This window comes from Rhodamnia argentea, chromosome 1 (genome assembly GCF_020921035.1).
Source record: "Rhodamnia argentea isolate NSW1041297 chromosome 1, ASM2092103v1, whole genome shotgun sequence".
Taxonomy (NCBI): domain Eukaryota; kingdom Viridiplantae; phylum Streptophyta; class Magnoliopsida; order Myrtales; family Myrtaceae; genus Rhodamnia; species Rhodamnia argentea.
In genome coordinates, this window is record NC_063150.1 from 1,262,303 (window position 1) to 1,279,526 (window position 17,224).

At 37.8% G+C, this 17,224-nt stretch overlaps 1 protein-coding gene and 1 pseudogene across 4 annotated transcripts; one reads left to right on the forward strand and one right to left on the reverse strand.

Moving 5' to 3' along the window:
- Positions 1–823: 823 nt before the first annotated feature.
- Positions 824–3,628, reverse strand: LOC125313598 (annotated as a pseudogene).
- An 8,343-nt stretch (positions 3,629–11,971) lies between these two features.
- LOC115745202 (uncharacterized WD repeat-containing protein C2A9.03-like) lies at positions 11,972–16,972 on the forward strand. Of its 4 annotated transcripts, none has more exons than XM_030680632.2 (10): positions 11,972–12,305; positions 13,078–13,225; positions 13,329–13,496; positions 13,608–13,694; positions 14,237–14,371; positions 14,544–14,654; positions 15,308–15,399; positions 15,478–15,586; positions 16,084–16,170; positions 16,251–16,972. In XM_030680632.2, exons 2-10 carry the CDS (start codon positions 13,100–13,102, stop codon positions 16,662–16,664), a joined length of 1,329 nt encoding a protein of 442 aa, XP_030536492.1. In that variant the 5' UTR covers positions 11,972–12,305; positions 13,078–13,099; the 3' UTR covers positions 16,665–16,972. The 4 variants fall into 4 exon arrangements, with proteins under 4 accessions (XP_030536492.1, XP_030536491.1, XP_030536494.1 ...); XM_030680631.2 differs by lacking the exon at positions 11,972–12,305 and adding an exon at positions 12,479–12,747; XM_030680634.2 differs by lacking the exon at positions 11,972–12,305 and adding an exon at positions 12,754–12,857.
- The last annotated feature ends 252 nt before the right edge of the window (positions 16,973–17,224 follow it).

The following is a 17,224-nucleotide window of genomic DNA, read 5'->3' on the forward strand; positions in this document are numbered from 1 at the left end:
TTCATTCATCGGAAATGTCGTCGCTATTTGAGAGATGAACTTTACGACGAACAATGTCGTGACAAATTAGCCACGAATTTTGTTTATTGCAAATGTTGTCCCTATTTAGCCACATACTTTACGACGAATAGGGTGAATTATGAAATAATTTAGCGACGAATTCTGCGATGACACCTTTAGCGACGAATTTTGCTATAAATATTATTCAGCGACGAATTCGGCGACGAAATTTTGTTAATTATTTAGCAATGAACTTTGCAACGAATATTGTTCAGGGACGAATTTAGCGACGAGATTTTGTTTTTGCCACACATTTTTAGCAATGAATTTTGCGATAAATATTGTTCAGCAACGATTTTTTGGCGACATTTTGCAACGAGATTGTCTCTTGAAGCTGCATCGTTTGATGTTTCTATTAACCTGGCCAGGATTGAACACAACAAAGTTATTAAAGAATATTCAAAACGGGAGCCGCTGCGCCATAGCTAGGAGGATCTTTTACATACTCATCATATGTAAAAATGTTAAAGTAAGAATAAGAGCAAATGGTACATAGATATGACTGCCCTGCATGCTTATCTAAACATATACTCTACACAAAATGGATCTGCACCTGATTTGGTTGCAGTGATGACTCCAACAGGAAGAGTGAAAAATATGGCAAGCGCACAGGCTAGCAGCACGGCCCACCATGGTAGCTGAAGCTGATCCTTGAAATAATGACATGTAAATATGGTTGCCCCTACATTTACCAAATGCACCACCATCCAGGGACTTGCTTGTATCTTCTCATGAGCTTAGTGTGTATATCCATTTTTTCTCACTAAAGGCAGACTTGCTCAGGAGCCATATTTCTCTGAAACAAAAACATAACACTAGATCATCTATCTGAGCATGGAAAAGGAAAAAAAATTGAAATCAACTAGACGACAACAACCAAATCACTCTGTTCAATTGCCAGTTGTTGTGTCATATCAGAATAATGTCATTTGAAGCAGAACTTAACCAACAAGGTAAGAACATACTCCTATGAGGCCAACAATGGGTCTGGGGACAAGATAACTATAATACAGATATCTGAAAACTGAAGCGATACTTGACTAGTTGATTTGGATTCTTGTTCTTCTATATTCACGAAAGGCAAGCAATCTCCAAGCCACCCGAATCACTCAGATTATGGATCAAATTTTATATTCACAATTGAAGTGTTACCTATCTAATGAATTGACATATGTCAGGTCATTTAAAGAAAAAAACTTCACGATTGACGATATGTAAAACTACAATATACCATTACGTTTGAAGGGCTATACTGTTGCAAAACAACTGTCTCCAATTGATGCATCAAAAACTCAATATTTGTCATACCACTACGTTCCAGTTCCAAAGCTCAAAGTCTGTTTTTGTACAGTGGAGTCTTTTTTACCATGGCTACTACCTGCAACATAAAAAAGATGCGATTTATTTATCAGTTTCGTTTAAGGCATAAGGATTACCTATTATACCAGAAAAAGCAAACTTGAAGGTTATCCAAATTAGTACTCCCATATATCATGGTTCTTTTGATTTGAGAGTACGATAAAGAAAATAAACTATTTAGCAAACTCTCAACTATAGTGCGTATGGACACAGGGAGCAGGAAAACATCATTAATATTCACAGCAAGCATCTTTATTTAATATGACACTGAGAACAACAGGAACTTAATGTATGAGAGAACCTGGTTGTACCTTGTACACTGGTTCAAGTATTGAAATCGTGAAAGAATAAAAAGGAGGCCGACAAGGACAGCACGAGTATCTTGACGAGTGAACCATCGGTTGATCAAATGAAAAAAATGCTAGAAAAAGAAAGTCCGACAAGAGGAGCAATGTGCCATTGAAAGATGACAAGGTCTTACTGTTTTATGACCATAATATGCCTGATAGTATCTTGCTGTATTGAAGAGTACCTGAATGGTGGAACAATAGTAAGTACTCATCGCAATAACAAATGATTGAACATATGCTTCTTAATGACAGAGGACATTAGTCGGCACCCTTCATTTTCAGTAAATGTGATAAGACATTGCAGCCTTGCAGGCCATATTCCTACTTTAAGAGAATGGAGAAGAGAGAAGTCTCAATTCGCATAGCAGTATGACACATAAGTTGTAAAGATACGTAGATTAGGCCAACTGAAAATGTAACAAATCATAACTGGAGTTGGGAACCAAACTCCACATTGATGACAGTAATCGAAGCATTTTGCTCCATGATGATCCTAGCGCTCTATGCTTCTACCATCACACTTCCTATGAATCAAAGCAACAATTTGCTGAGCCACATTATTTTCCAAACAAGGGTGCTGCCTACATCAATTGTACGTCAAACTAAAGTTAGTCTTGCACGATCATGATGTTGTTTTGTCCTTAAACTAACACAAACACTCAGTAAACAATATATTCAGCTATGGAATGTGCATCAAGATGATCTATTGCTGGATAACAAGTCAAATGCTCAATCAATTTGAACAATCCACAGGATTGAAGTAAACAAACCCATTTGCACATATTGAGTTGCACAAAAAGGGTTAAGAGTACCTCCTCTGGATGCGCAATAGCATAATCATATTGCCTGCGAGTCGTTTCATCTTTCAAAATCTGCAACTTCACAACTATTTAAGCTACACAACAAACCCAGCTAAGTAAGAGTAGAAACCACGCTAGTTGGCTGATGTCTCATGGCATAAAATTCATAAAGCAGTTGAAAAATCTTGCAACTCAGGTAACGTGAGCACGATTAGTGCAAACTTTGCTGCATCAAAAGCACATCACACTTCGCACACAATTCGAATGACTTGATTCAAAACAAGCTGCATAGACCATTGAAATTGAAAAATCCAGTGACCAACAATATCGTGATTGAGCTAAAAGCAAGAGTCCCACAAGACTATAAACCCCGTAGGCATTGGCTATCTTTACGAACACCTTCCTCGACTCCGGATCCGGGTTTTTATCATGCTGGTCAGAAACGAAATACGCAAAACCATCGCACGGAAAGGGAAAAAAATAAAATAAAAAGGGAATCAAACCCAGAAACGAATGGACAGCGAACGTACTATTTCAAGGAGAGCTTGTACTAAACTCTCTGGACCTCGGAAGCATTCGTACCCTGCGAGACCCTAGAAATTACAAAAACAACGATGAATCCACAAGTCCTCCGATAGCATAATGAGGTTAATTTCACGATCAAATGGGCGAGCACTGAGCAGAGAGATGAGTTGACCTAGGAGATCGTAGCAGTCACCCTCGTCGCAGTAAATGGCCGTCGATCGAGCAACGAGGAGTGAGAGCACGAGGAGCCCAGTGATGGCGCGCCACCGGGTCGCCGTCGCCGACTTCCGGTGGCCTTCACGGTTGGATTTCCTTCCCCCGAATCGGAATCAGCGTCTCGTTGAGGTCGTCCGACGTGCAAATCGGGAGGCGACGGCGGAGCGAAGCCGGAGACGTGATTGGGAGTGACAGAGAGCACTGTGGAACATAAGATGGAGAGACCTTTGGGCGTGGTCCAGAAGAAAGTGAGGGCGTCACGATAGATGAGGCAAAGAAGTAATTGGGAGAGACCTTAGCGACGAATGCCAACGTCATCGCTAATTAGCGACGTAATTAACACGGACAATTAGGACGAGTATTTTTGCGACGAAATTAGCGATGAACCTTTAATTTCACAGTTCCGTGGATGAAATGCAATTTTGCGACGTACATTATTTTGTGGCTAATTAGCGACGACTTTAGCAATGAATAGTTTTGCGACGAAATTAGCGACGAATCTTTAATTTCACAATTTTGCAGATGAAATACAATTTTGCAACGAACATTATTTTGTGGCTAATTAGCGACGAATTTAGCGACCGATATTTTTGCGATGGAATTAGCGATGAACCTTCAATTTCACAATTGGTGTTTTGTCACTAATTAGAGACGAATTTAGCGACAAAAAATTTTGCTATAAAATTAGCGACGAACATTTAATTTCACAAATTCGCGCATGACTTACAATTTTGCGACGAATATTATTTTGTGGCTAATTAGCGACAAATTTAGCGACGAATAGTTTTGTGACGAAATTAGTGACGAACCTTTACTTTCACAATTCCGCGGATGAAATGCAATTTTGCAACGACTATCATTTTATGGCTAATTAGCGACGACTTTAGCGACTAATAGTTTTGCGACCAAATTAGCGACGAACCTTTACTTTCACAATTCCGTGGATGAAAAGCAATTTTGTGACGAATATCATTTGTGGCTAATTAGCGACGCCTTTAGCGACGAATATTTTTGCGACGAAATTAGCGACGAACCTTTACTTTCACAATTCCACGGATGAAATGCAATTTTGCGACGAACATCATTTTGTGGCTAATTAGCGATGACTTTAGCAACGACTATTTTTGCGACTGAATTAGTGACGAACCTTTAATTTCACAATACCACGAATGAAATTCAATTTTGCGATGAACGGTTTTTTGTCACTAATTAGCGACGAATTTAGCAACGAAGTATTTTGCTATGTCACAAATCCGCACATGAAAATCAATTTTTGCAACGAACATTATTTTGTCGCTAATTGGGACGAATAGTTTTACGACGAAATTAGCGACGAACCTTTAATTTCACAATTTCGCGGATGAAATTGAATTTTACGACTTATGGTGTTTTGTCGCTAATTAGCGACGAATTTAGCAACGAAGTATTTTGCTATGAAATTAGTGACGAACATTTAATTTCACAAATCCACGCATGAAAACCAATTTTGCGACGAACAGTTTTGCGAAGAAATTAGCGAGGAAATTTTAATTTCACAATTCGGAGGATAAAATCGATTTTGCCACGAACGGCTTTTTGTTGCTAATTGGCGACAAACGTAGCGACGAATAATTTGCGACGAAATTAGCGACAAGCTTTTAATTTCACAATTCCGCGAATGAAATTCAATTTTGTGATGAACGATTTTTTGTCACTAATTAGCGACGAATTTTGTTGCTACAAAACATTTCGTCACCAATTAGCGACGATGTTGTTGGTCGTTGCTAAGTTTGCGACAAATTTTTTTGTTGTTAATTAGCGACGAACTTAGCCATGAATTTTGCAACAAATGCGCCATGAAAGTTATTTCGTTGCTATTTTCGTCGCAAATTAGCGACGAATGTTTTTTCATTGCTATTTTCGTCGCAAATGAGCGACGAATTATTTTACACATCACTATTTTCGTCGCAAATTAGCAACGAATTCCACTTCATCGCTATGTTTGTCGCAAATTAGCGACGAATTTTGTTCGTCGCTAATTTTCCGTGGCTAAAACCTTGCTTTTTTGTAGTGAGAGGTCAAGTCCGAGTGGACAGAGGCCAAAGGAATTTTGCCAAACTGGGGTTTAGGGAATATTTTTCTACCCCTTACCAAACCTTCCTTGGTTTCACTCCCTTTCAGAATATCTGTGCAAACGTGGAAAGGATGAAACACGAATCGAATTCGCCAAGCGCGTAGGAGGGGCGACGGTTCCTGGAGCTCGTTTCTCATATCTTGATTAACTTGGTTCCTAAGCAACATGAGCTCGAAATTTTGTGAGAATTAGGCATGGGCATCGTGCTTCAAAAAGGCTTTCCCATGTTGAACCTAAAAGTACCGCGACGTCACTCGAATCAAAAGTATACTTGGCTCCTGTTGAACTAGTATGTTATCTATTAATAAAAGATAAAATAACAAAATAAAATTTAAATTTTAAAATTATTAAAATATTATGTCACGGGACGGCCAGCGTTGGGCAGCTTCCACGTTAGTGTTGTTCGGTCGAAATTGGACGGATATGCTGAATTTGCACAATTGCAAAATGTTTAGGATTAAATCGGCCAAAAAAAAGTTTGGGACTGAATTGACACAGTTGCAATAGATTTAAGACTTTTTCGATAATTTTTTTCCCAAAAAGAAGTGATTTTTGACACCGATTATGAAAAGTGATGATGGTTTTGATAAGGTACATATTTCCGATAGACATATTGCTTGGTATTCAATAAAAAGGACTAAATCACGCTTTATGCTTAACAATTTTTCTTTTCTTCAAGACATTCTCTTCTTCACAATTCTATATTCTTCTCCTTTCTCACACAAATTTGATAATCCATTCAAGATGAAATTTCAAAAGAGAAATTGAGTAATTGCTAAACTCGTTTCTCTATTGCTTTGGTGTACATCCTAGAGATATATTAGCTTTAGATCCAACAGCAATAATAGTGGTGACAAATAATACATTAAGGACAATGATTGCAATTTTACATCAAAGAAGTATAAAACACTACTCATATCTTCATCAGCAATTAAATTTTCTCAGCAATTTTACGGTGTTATCATTATGGAGATGGAGACAATGATTGCATCAAATGTTCGCAATCTGAGCAATCTTTACATATTGCGAATCGTTTGGAGGGCAAGCAAGCACTTTCTCTTAAGAAGAGAGAGCACAAGCAACAAAGCTTGTTAAGACTAAGACAAGCTAACCCAAAGATCTACCGGTGGGCGATTTCATTATGGTGGTATACCAACCACCTGTTCTGGAACTTCCGGTTCCAATTGAAGCATACTTTCCTTTCTTTTTTTTTCTAGGTGGGTACCTCTTGGATTTAGAGTTTGTTCCCCAGCTGCCACACATAAGGTACTGATCTTTGTCCCCCCAGTGTTGTTGCCTACTGTGGGAAGGAAGGAAAGTTTTCCAGGACCGAAGAAGGTCAAACTCTGGGCGGTCTACCAAGTTTTGCATACGCTATGATTTCATAAGATTGAACCTTTTTTCTCCAACCGAAGTGTTGGAGTTCGAGAGCACGAGGAATGGGCTTTCATTCCGGGGACCTATTTCATTGGCAGGCTCCCATTGGATCTACTCCTCTTTTCGTGCTGCTTGATTATACTAATTTAATCCATTGAAAAGACAATATTATCCCAACTTGCTCACTATTCTTGCTTCAGAAGATAATGATTTTGATGAAATCAATGCTGCAAGAAAAAGGTGCCAAGATGACAAAAAGAGGTGTCGAGAAAGAATTCTCAATGCTTTGCCAAATCGTTTATATGAGATTTCTCGATCTTATTCAAATCCCGGAGACATTTGGAATGCCTTGGAGACCAAATACAATACTAACAAATAAGGTACCGATAGATGTATTACCTTACAAAATATTTTGAAGTTGCCATGATTAATGAAAAATCTATTTCTAAGTAAGTGGAGGTAATTCAAATACATATTGCCAAACTCAAAGACCTTTTTCAAATTGCTGCAATTATTTCAAAATTGCATTCAACTTGGAATGATTATGAAAAGAAACTTCTTCACACGATTGAGAACCTAACAGTGGATAATTTGATGAAAAAAAAATTCAAATTGAGAAAGGTTCTCAAGATCGTGGGGCTAATTATGTGAAGGAAGTTGCAAACAAGTTGCATTTTGTTGAGAGTTGATAACAAAAATAATTGTCTGAACTTTGGTTCAATGTGAAATATCGATTTTCACACAGTCTAGAGACCAAATGAATATCATGAATTTCCCGAATGATGAAGAGAGAAAAAATTTTGGGTCAAAGAAAGTGTCATTTTGAATTATATTAATAATTTGTTTATGTGGCTTTGCTACATATCTTAGAGGTATATTTGCTTTAAATCCGATCGTAATAATAGTGAGGGTTGATAATATCTTAAATAAAGCGATCATCATCACCCATCAAAGTATCAATAAACTACAAATTATTGCTCGTATCTCCGTCATCAATCAAATTTTCTCAACAACTCACACTCGGATAAGAGCGGGATAGTTCTTATCAGAATTGGACTAGTCCTATCATTCATGCTTTATTTTGTTTTATCTTTTAAAATTGTTCAAACATTTGTATGATTTCGGCAAATTCCTTTCTCACTCTTGCTTACTTGATTTTCACAAAAATAATTAGTAATTATCCTAGGCAGTAGATTTTGATATGATCCTTTGGGAGGACATGTGGACCCCTCTCTCTCTCTCTCTCTCTCTCTCTCTCTCTCTCTCTACTATTTGCCACAATATGACAGGTTAATTCAACACGAATCATATATGTAGTACATAATTTTCAAGATTGATGAAATAATTGATGTACATTGATCTTATATTTGTCACATTAGTCGAGTGCTCAATTTCAATGTATAACATCATTTAGTATATTAAGCATGAGCCTATGCCTTGGAAAATCTCAAACTTTAACTCTTGTCTCGATTCTACTTTTTGTCTTCTAAAAAATCTCCAACTTTAAGTCCAGTTTCAATTCTACATTAAATTATTTTTTTGTCCCACAAAAAACTATTAACTTTAGGTATTGTCCCAATTCTACCCTAAACTTTTTTTGCCCTATGAAAAACTCCCAACTTTAGATCTTATCCCAATTTTATCCTAAAATTTTTATAGTCTCATAAAACCACAAACTTTAATTCACTTGAGTCACAAATCAACCCCAATTAATCCCCTATCCAAAATTTATTGTTAACAACCGAAAAATGGAAAACTCCCAAACACGAGCTATTCGAGAATTTTGAGCACGAACTCTCCGACCTCAAGAGATGAAACATTCTCAAGCATGAGAGACCGAAGACCGATTGCAAAATCACGAAGGGTGACATTGACGGATGATTAGTGGATGTAGATCTAGGACTCAAGTAAAAGTTGGTGATCTTTTACGAGACAAAAAGGATTAGAGTAAAATTGAAACTAGATCAAAAATTGTGATTTTTTTATGAGACAAAAAAATTTTAGGGTAAAATTCGAACTTGAACTAAAGTTGGGGATTTTTCATTGAATAAAAAAATTCAAGTAAAATTGGGATTGCACCTAAAATTGAAGGTTTTTTTATAAGAACGAGATGTAGAAATGGGACAAGAGCTAAAATTATAGATTTTGTTAGGATATTAGGCCATTAAACAGTTACATATTATGTATAATTGTTCATTTCTAACATTAGTCCATTCCGAGTTTTCTTATGAACGAGTGTAATTACTAACCAACGTGAATTTTTGCTACCATTTTCCTCGTGGAGAGAACTCATGTGCTATATTGCAAACTTTCCACGGCGTGGCACGCTTAAACGACATCAATCATTTTTCGACCAAAAAAAAAAAACGACATCAATCATTTCACCAACTCCCAAAGCACTTGATGGGCTGGGCCACAATCACAGCCCTACGTCATTGACCAAAGCTCACGAGCACAATGATGATAGTCATCCCCTTTCCAAGAACTAAAATTCAGCAAATGTAATAAAGAAAAAAGCACATTTCGCCGACCAAATACTTTAAGTTTAGACATGAACAACATAAGCTCCAATTGGAGATTATGGATGTGATTGTGGATAGTCTGAATTGGAGATGGTTATTCAACACAATGGAACAAAAGGAAGCCGTAGGAATTTAGTTTGGAAACTTTTGATTGGCGAATAGAACTTTGAATAACTTGAAACCTATTGACATTTGATTTTAAAAATTTTCTTCTTGACCAATTTGAGTTTATGGATTAATACAACAAGTTGGATTCCATCATTATTAAATTGGTAATTCTTAAATTATATTAATAGCAATTAATGTTAAGTCAACTGAAACAAATTAAATCCATTTTAGATGTAAGGGAAAGATGACAAGTAACATTATTTAGTTAACACTCGATTTTGTTTTCTCGATTTCTTACAACACATTAATCTTGTGTTTGAATAATTCTCATAATTAGCGCATAGAGTAAGTGGGCGACGTGCTTAATTAGGTGAGATGTACGACTTCTTTGGCACTAGATGTCATCAGTTGCGATGCTATGATTTGATCACATGACATCGTATTAAATTGGACTTGGCGAAACGTTTATGGCTTTGTTGTACTCCGTATAACGATATCATTTTTTGCTAACGTTAATTTTTTCCTCGACAAATTATAATGAACAAAGAAAATGGAATCCCAAATATTGACATGAATTTCCCGAGTCCAAATTATCGTCAAATAGAAAAAAAAATCAGATCTTGGAATTTTAGTCTCAGTCGTGAAATAGTAGTTGGGATGGTCGGCTGTATTGGTGCTTCCGACTGTTAGAAGCTTGCCACTTTCTTACAAGACATTAAATAGATGGGACAAGATATGTTTAGATGAAAATTAGAACAACAATATTAAAAAATGAATAAGAACTTGCTGCAACTGGAGCTTCCCCACTTATGAAAAATATAGTGTACGAAAACAACTGGTGAGTCAAAGAATTGAAGTTAGTTGCCTCAAATTATTGACGAAATCCGAACTAATCACTTCAACGAAAGTCAAATGCCACATTTCCATTTATTTAATTGCTCCTTTTATAACTTGTGTAGGAATCAAAGTTAATGTTTTATATTAGGATTGTGCAATTTGATTAACTTCTTCTAGTGTGAAAGTAAGCTTCCTCGAACAAAATGTTATACTAAGTAGACCTAGCAATGGGTGGGTTTGCTCATGTTTGGACATTCGAGTCAATACGAGTTCGAGTCATAAAATGGGTCTTTCGAATGGTTGGGATTTGATAAGTCTAGACCCGACTCTTCAAAAAGTGATCTCTAGTTTCAACAAATGAATAAACGGAAAATTTACGTATCGATCACTGGCCACAAAACCTCTGTAGCTTTTAAGTGACATAATTATTAGTTTCCTCCAACCACCATAATTAAAAAAAAAAAAAAGACTGGAATTTGAAAACTCTGATGATCCCGTGATTAAAACAAATTAGCAAATCGAACAAAAGAAAAGCCAAACACTGTAAATATAGCTAATCTAGTAACAAATATCACAGAAACGAAATATCGTACCAAGAACAATTTTGTAAGCTAGTGAAAGAAAAACAAAATTAAAATGAAATAAAGCTCTGACTTTTAACACGAGGGAACCCAAATTGGACCAAGGAGGCTTTGACATTCAGTTATAATTCCACCAAAAGGAGAGAGAGATAAGATTATTTCTTTCACATTTTTCACATTTGATTAGAGTAATTTAAAGTTGTACCCACATGTCCATTTTTTTTTTATTTGACTCAAAAATAAATTTAAAGTAAAGATTTCGACGAGAGTAATTTAGGGAGGAACGAATTCGATATGCCCATTTTTCTCCATTTTTATCATATTTTGTGTCTTTTTTTTATAAGAGAGGCAAAAAGAAACTAGATGTCAATGTGGAGAAGACAACACAACATATGAATTGAGTTGGGACTAGTCGAGTTGACCTTCGAGTAAAGAACTTTCTACCTCTCTGTTTTCTTTCCCTCTTATTCTCCCCTTTCTCTAAGTCCTAACCTTTTGAATATTCAGAGGCTTTCCTTTGATTCAATTCTTCGGTATCACCCAAAAGTCATAGACCTGGATAAACATTAACCACTCGCAAAAACATGTCAAAGAAAAAGAGAAATAAAATTGGAGCCTTCAAAAAGAGGCAATATTCTACTTCTATGATCCATTAAGAGATGAACATTGGATCATAATGGATTGTGATTCCATATGCATCGGCACGAATTTGGTACGCCTAAATTAACCCAATTATCGTGAAAATAAATAATCTAAATATAGTAGAAAAGGATCGAGGGATATTCACAAATACTGAGATGATGATGACGGAATATTTAATCACGATTATGTCGTAACACGCGAAGATTTTAAGGATCGTACGATGAACGGACGAGATTCATGGATTTTTCCTTTTTCGTTTTTTGATCCGACGGTATTGGAGGGTTGGAGATACGTCCTTCAAAGGATCTCGGGATCCTAGAAGATGACCGGAATGCTACGTGACGACTGATGAGACAGACGTTCATCACGAAGGATAAAAATCACGTCTTTTTGCTTGCTCTCTTGCTCCAACTCCTGTTGGGTCCGTGTCCGTCGCTCATCAATCCTTTTCCACAAAGATTTCTTCTTTTTCTGGGTCGGCTCTTTCCCCCCTCTCTCCCGAGATCTCCCGAATAAATTAATAGATAAAGAATACCGAAAACATTCTCTCTCTCTCTCTCTCTCATGCGCACACGTAAACACGAACCCAGATGCACGCACGCAGTCAAAGACGCATGGAGAGAAAGAAAGATTGCAATCGAGTGTAAAGCTTGCGTTGCGTCGGCATACCCCCCATCGAGCTCTTGAAGGACCCCATCTTTAGCCGACCTGTAACATCATCATCGCCATCCCCACTTCTCTCTCGTCGTGGTTGAAACCGAGCGCGACTTCTCGTTCTCCCTGTTTCGGCTTGTTCGCTCTCTGTTTCATCTTGGGTACGGCCTCTTTTCTCTGTTCTTGGAGCTATTTCCTTCTCGTACAGTGAAAGCTCCATTTTTTTTTTTTGTTCCCTTTTGCGTCCTGGGTTTGAATGGAGCTCAAGTTTTCACATTTTCTTTGTGATTTGTTTTTTTTTTTTTTTGGTTTTTCGGTTTTGTGGGTCGCATCGCTTTCTGGAGCTGTTCTTGCTTGTTAAGTTTCTTCGTGGCATCTAATGATGCGTGTCTCGCCCTGCAGTTCCTTTGTTTTGGTAATGGGCGTTTGACTTTCTTTCTGATAAAACATTTGGCTGCTAAATAGACACGTAATTGCATATGCATTATGCGGTTGAACATGTAGATTTTCCGTCTTTTCGCTTTCAAATTGGGGTTTCGGTTTCTGCATATTGCGATGATTCCGTAGTTTGTGCCCTTTCAGTCCGCGTGCGTGGTGGTTGAGGTATCTTATTTTCTCTGCAGTGTTTGCTTTTAAGAATGCAGTAGGGCGCGGTTTCTTCAATCTTAGCAGATGTTGCTCATACATAACAGTTGCTGATATTTGTTCTTTTGGTATGTGTTTATATGTTGTAAAAGTTGCACTTTTTTGCCTAGGCGAAGAATCTATGATTGCGGTGATTAGGAGTTGAGTTGTTTTTGATTTGCGGAATAGTTGTCTTCCTCCTCTTTGTATGTTTTGTCTGCTTGAGTTATATCTTCGTGAGCACAGTTGTTGTTCGTGCAATGAGCTATTAATTTTAGTTTTGAGGTAGTGGTGCTGTTGTCTACACAGTTCATCGAACGAGGGACCGAGCATGTCCAATCAAGTGGACGAAGTAGCTTACATGGCGGAGGAGAGAGATGCCGCTGACTTTATCGATGAAATGGATGAAGAGAACAATGGTAGAGCTGGTGGCGACGTTCCTGATGCATATGACATGGTCTGATCTCTGTTACATTATCTCCGATTGCTTGCTCATCGCCTCATGTTTCCCCGTCTCATGCTCTATCTTAAATACCTATTCCTGTATTCAGTTTGAGCAGCTCACTAAGATCACGGATACATCTGCCATGCAAGCAAGAAAGGGGAAAGACATCCAGGGTATTCCGTGGGAGAGACTGAACATAACCAGGGACAATTACAGGTTAACAAGGATTCAACAGTACAAAAATTACGTGAATGTACCGGTCTCTGGGGATGTTGCAGATAAGGTTCACTTCTTATCTTAATTTCCATCTCATTTTTATGTACTCTTAGTTCTGACTCCTCAATTAAAATGCCATATCTCAAATAGTTCTCCTGTGACAATGCAGGAGCAGCAGGACTACAAAGAAGTGGAGAAGGGAGCCAATTACTATGATTTCTTTTACAACACGAGGGTAGTTAAGCCTACAATACTTCATTTTCAGGTGAAGAGTCTTGGAAGCGGCAGATATGATTGCAAGGCTGTTTCTTCCCTTCTCTTTGTAATTCTAGACAGAATTTGCTGCCATTTAAGTTATCCGTATTTCTGCGAGCTGCAAAACTCCAGGAAATTACATAAATAACAGAGAGAAGAAAATGCTGGCAAATCAGTTCTTCTGAACTGGTTCAGTATTACTCGTTGGTCTGAAAGGGTCTTTCTAACGTAATATTTTGGAGTTTGCTGAAATTTTTGTTGCTTGCCATATTCAGCAAATAGTTGAGCTTGGATTAACTAAGTAGAGGGGGAAAACATCGTAATTTTAAAATTTCATTACTCTTTCTTGCATGTTATGTTTGATTTAGACCGTAAAAGAGAAAGGATATGCAAGTGATAGAAATCTTGGTGGCCTGAAGTGTCCATTGGTCTAACAGAATGTGTCTGGGGCAATCTGGAATTTCACATCATTGTCCTGCGTATACATTCATCTATCTACATACATGGTTTTCCTACTTGATTTGATACCTAACTTATTTTAATAACCTGCAGCTCAGAAACTTGGTGTGGGCTACTTCAAAACATGACGTTTATCTTATGTCGAACTACTCGGTCATGCATTGGTCTTCATTGACTTTCAATTTGAAGGAAATTCTCAATTTTGCTGGACATGTTCAACCCACCGAGGTAAGAATTTGATCTCGCCAGCTTCATGTCTGCCTGCCTTGTTATCAGGTTGGAGAAGCCACATGCATGATGTACCTTCATGTTAATTTGTGATCACGGTGTTCTTGTCTCATTCTTCAATTGAGAGGCTCATCTTTGATGATATCTAACAGTGTTAGTTACTTTTCCACAGAAACATGCAGGAAATCTACTGGAAGGCTTTACTCAGACACAGATCAGTACTTTGGCAATCAAGGATAATTTCCTTGTAGCAGGTGGCTTTCAGGGTGAGATTTTCTGTAAGGTAACCTTTTTTTTCATTTCTTCTCTCATAATCTTCACTTTTTCTTATGATATTATGTAAATTTCCACCGAGGAAAATTTTCTGCAACTGTCTTGTTCGTAATTAGGCAATTAGAATCATTTTTCTATATTGATTATCATAAATTTGTAGAATCAGCTCCTATTATTTTTGTACATTGGGAAAATTGCACGGCATGACTCTGCACTGAACACACTACACGTGAAGATTGTCAGATATTTAGTGATCTAGAGGTGATGGATATTGTCTGGCCCAAAAACAAAAATAATAGAGTTGATGGAAATATTGGAGAAATGAATTTAGGACAAATAAATCTGTACTTTACGTGATTCATATGTTGTCATGAGGCAGCTTCTGAGCTGACTGGTGAATCCCAAAGTAATGCCAGCTGAATTTCCTCACTATACATGTTGGCCTATCTTCCTCATGTGTTTGAAGTTGGCTAAATCATCCTTGACCAAATGATCCTCTTTATCTACCAGCCGAAGAAAAGTCCTCTTTTGAGATATTCACTCTGTATTGACCTCTTCTAATTGTCTTTTGCACCAATGTAGCATATCTTGGTGGGTCATTTTGTGATAAATTACAAGACAAACAATTTGCCATTACTCTTAATGACAAATTTGTGCTTGCAGCACTTGGACAGAAAAGGAGTGAGCTTCTGCACAAGGACCACATATGATGATAATGCAATAACAAATGCCGTGGAAATTTATGACAGCCTGAGGTATCAAAGTGCTTGAACATTGTTGTGATTCCTACTTGTTTACATTGAGAAAAAATTTAAGCGTTTCGTCTTCCTAAGCAGGGGTGGGATGCATTTTATGGCAGCCAATAATGACTGTAGCATAAGAGAATATGATCTGGAGAGATTTCAAGTCGTGAATCACTTGCGGTATCCTTGGCCCGTAAATGTAAGCTTCACGAAGCAATCTTGGATGCATGGATACCACCCTTTTATTAGGAGCAATTTTTCTTCTTTACTTTCTTATTGTCATAATTGTTCCTTCTCTTCTTGTGCATCAATTGGCAAATTTATGTGTAATTTATTCTCTGAAAGAGATATTGTGCTATAATGTCTAACCCAAAAGCTTAAATTAATAGGTGGAGGAAGACCACATGAATATAAAGAGCATTTAGGACCTGTTGTCAAGCGTTATGAGACAATATTTCAACATATTGATAGCAATTTAAGTAAAATCGGCGTTACAAATGACAACCTCGAATGTTTGTTGTGTTTTGTTGCTCCTGATTGCACTCTGTTCTTGTTTTGGATATAATTTGATTTCTTGCTGACAAAAGAAAAATTTGAAATCCTCAAGGTATTGGTCTGTTTGTGGGACCTAAGTTAATAAAGTCAATGTGCATGAGGCTGTCCTGATTTATTAAGTACTTTTGACTTTTGATGCAGCATGCATCAATCAGCCCGGATCGTAGATTGACTGTTGTCGTCGGTGATCACTTAGATGGGTTGTTGGTGGACACACAAAATGGAAAGGTAAAGCATTTTCAATTCGTGCAAATATGTGAATACGATGTGGCATTGAATTGACGACATGACGGCTTTATAATTTCCAGAGCATCGCTAAATTAACTGGCCATCAAGATTACTCCTTCGCCTCAGCATGGCACCCGGACGGACGGGTTTTCGCCACAGGGAATCAGGACAAGACTTGCCGAGTTTGGGATATAAGAAACCTGAAATCGCCAATCGCCAGCCTCAAGGGTAACCTTGGAGCCATCCGATCGATCAAATTCTCATCTGATGGCCAGTTTATGGTGATGGCTGAGCCCGCGGACTTTGTGCACGTGTACAGTACCAAAGCGGACTATAACAAGCAACAAGAGATTGATTTTTTCGGGGAAATCTCGGGCGTTTCCTTGAGCCCAGATGATGAGTCGCTGTATGTCGGTATCTGGGATCGGACTTATGCCAGCCTGCTTCAGTATAATAGACGGCACACCTACAGATACCTCGACTCCTTTCTATGACTTTGCATGTCAACTCAGACTGACCCGCTTCATACCCATGCCTTTTTTTCTTGTTGGTTGAGCTCTAGTTCCTAAGAATCCGATACAGCAGGATGAGAATTTCAAAGCTCACGTTTTGCAGAAAAATGTAAATGATTGTCAATGATTGCTTGATAGTAATCTTTTCCATGGTCAATCACTGTGCGTATATCCCGCTATACTAGCAGTTGGTTTCTCAGTTTTTGTGAACCCATATTGCATCCCGTGTTGTTTGCAAGGTCTCTTGATGTCGTTGTAATGTTTACATGGAGCTATGCTGGAGGATTGTCTAAATGAGCCAAGCTCTTTACAGCTACTCGAAATCGAGTAGTTTTTCCTCGGACTGGCCAATCAAGACTAAGCTCATCTCACCCATTGGAACCTTTGTTTCCCGACAGGTTTTGTCGAAAGATACTTGCGCTACCTGGATAATTGGTGGAGTATTTGGCATGCACACATGGTAGAAGGGTTTTTAGAGTGAAGAAGCATTCGTGAACTCTAATCGTTAGTAACTTTGGGAGGGACAATACTTCTCAATTAGG

What these genes read in the sequence shown, in the direction of transcription:
- LOC115745202 (XM_030680630.2), top strand. An exon ending in GAAATTTATGACAGCCTGAG is followed by an intron (nt 15,400 to 15,480) that starts GTATCAAAGTGC and finishes CTTCCTAAGCAG; the next exon opens with GGGTGGGATGCATTTTATGG. An exon ending in GGTATCCTTGGCCCGTAAAT is followed by an intron (nt 15,587 to 16,083) that starts GTAAGCTTCACG and finishes CTTTTGATGCAG; the next exon opens with CATGCATCAATCAGCCCGGA.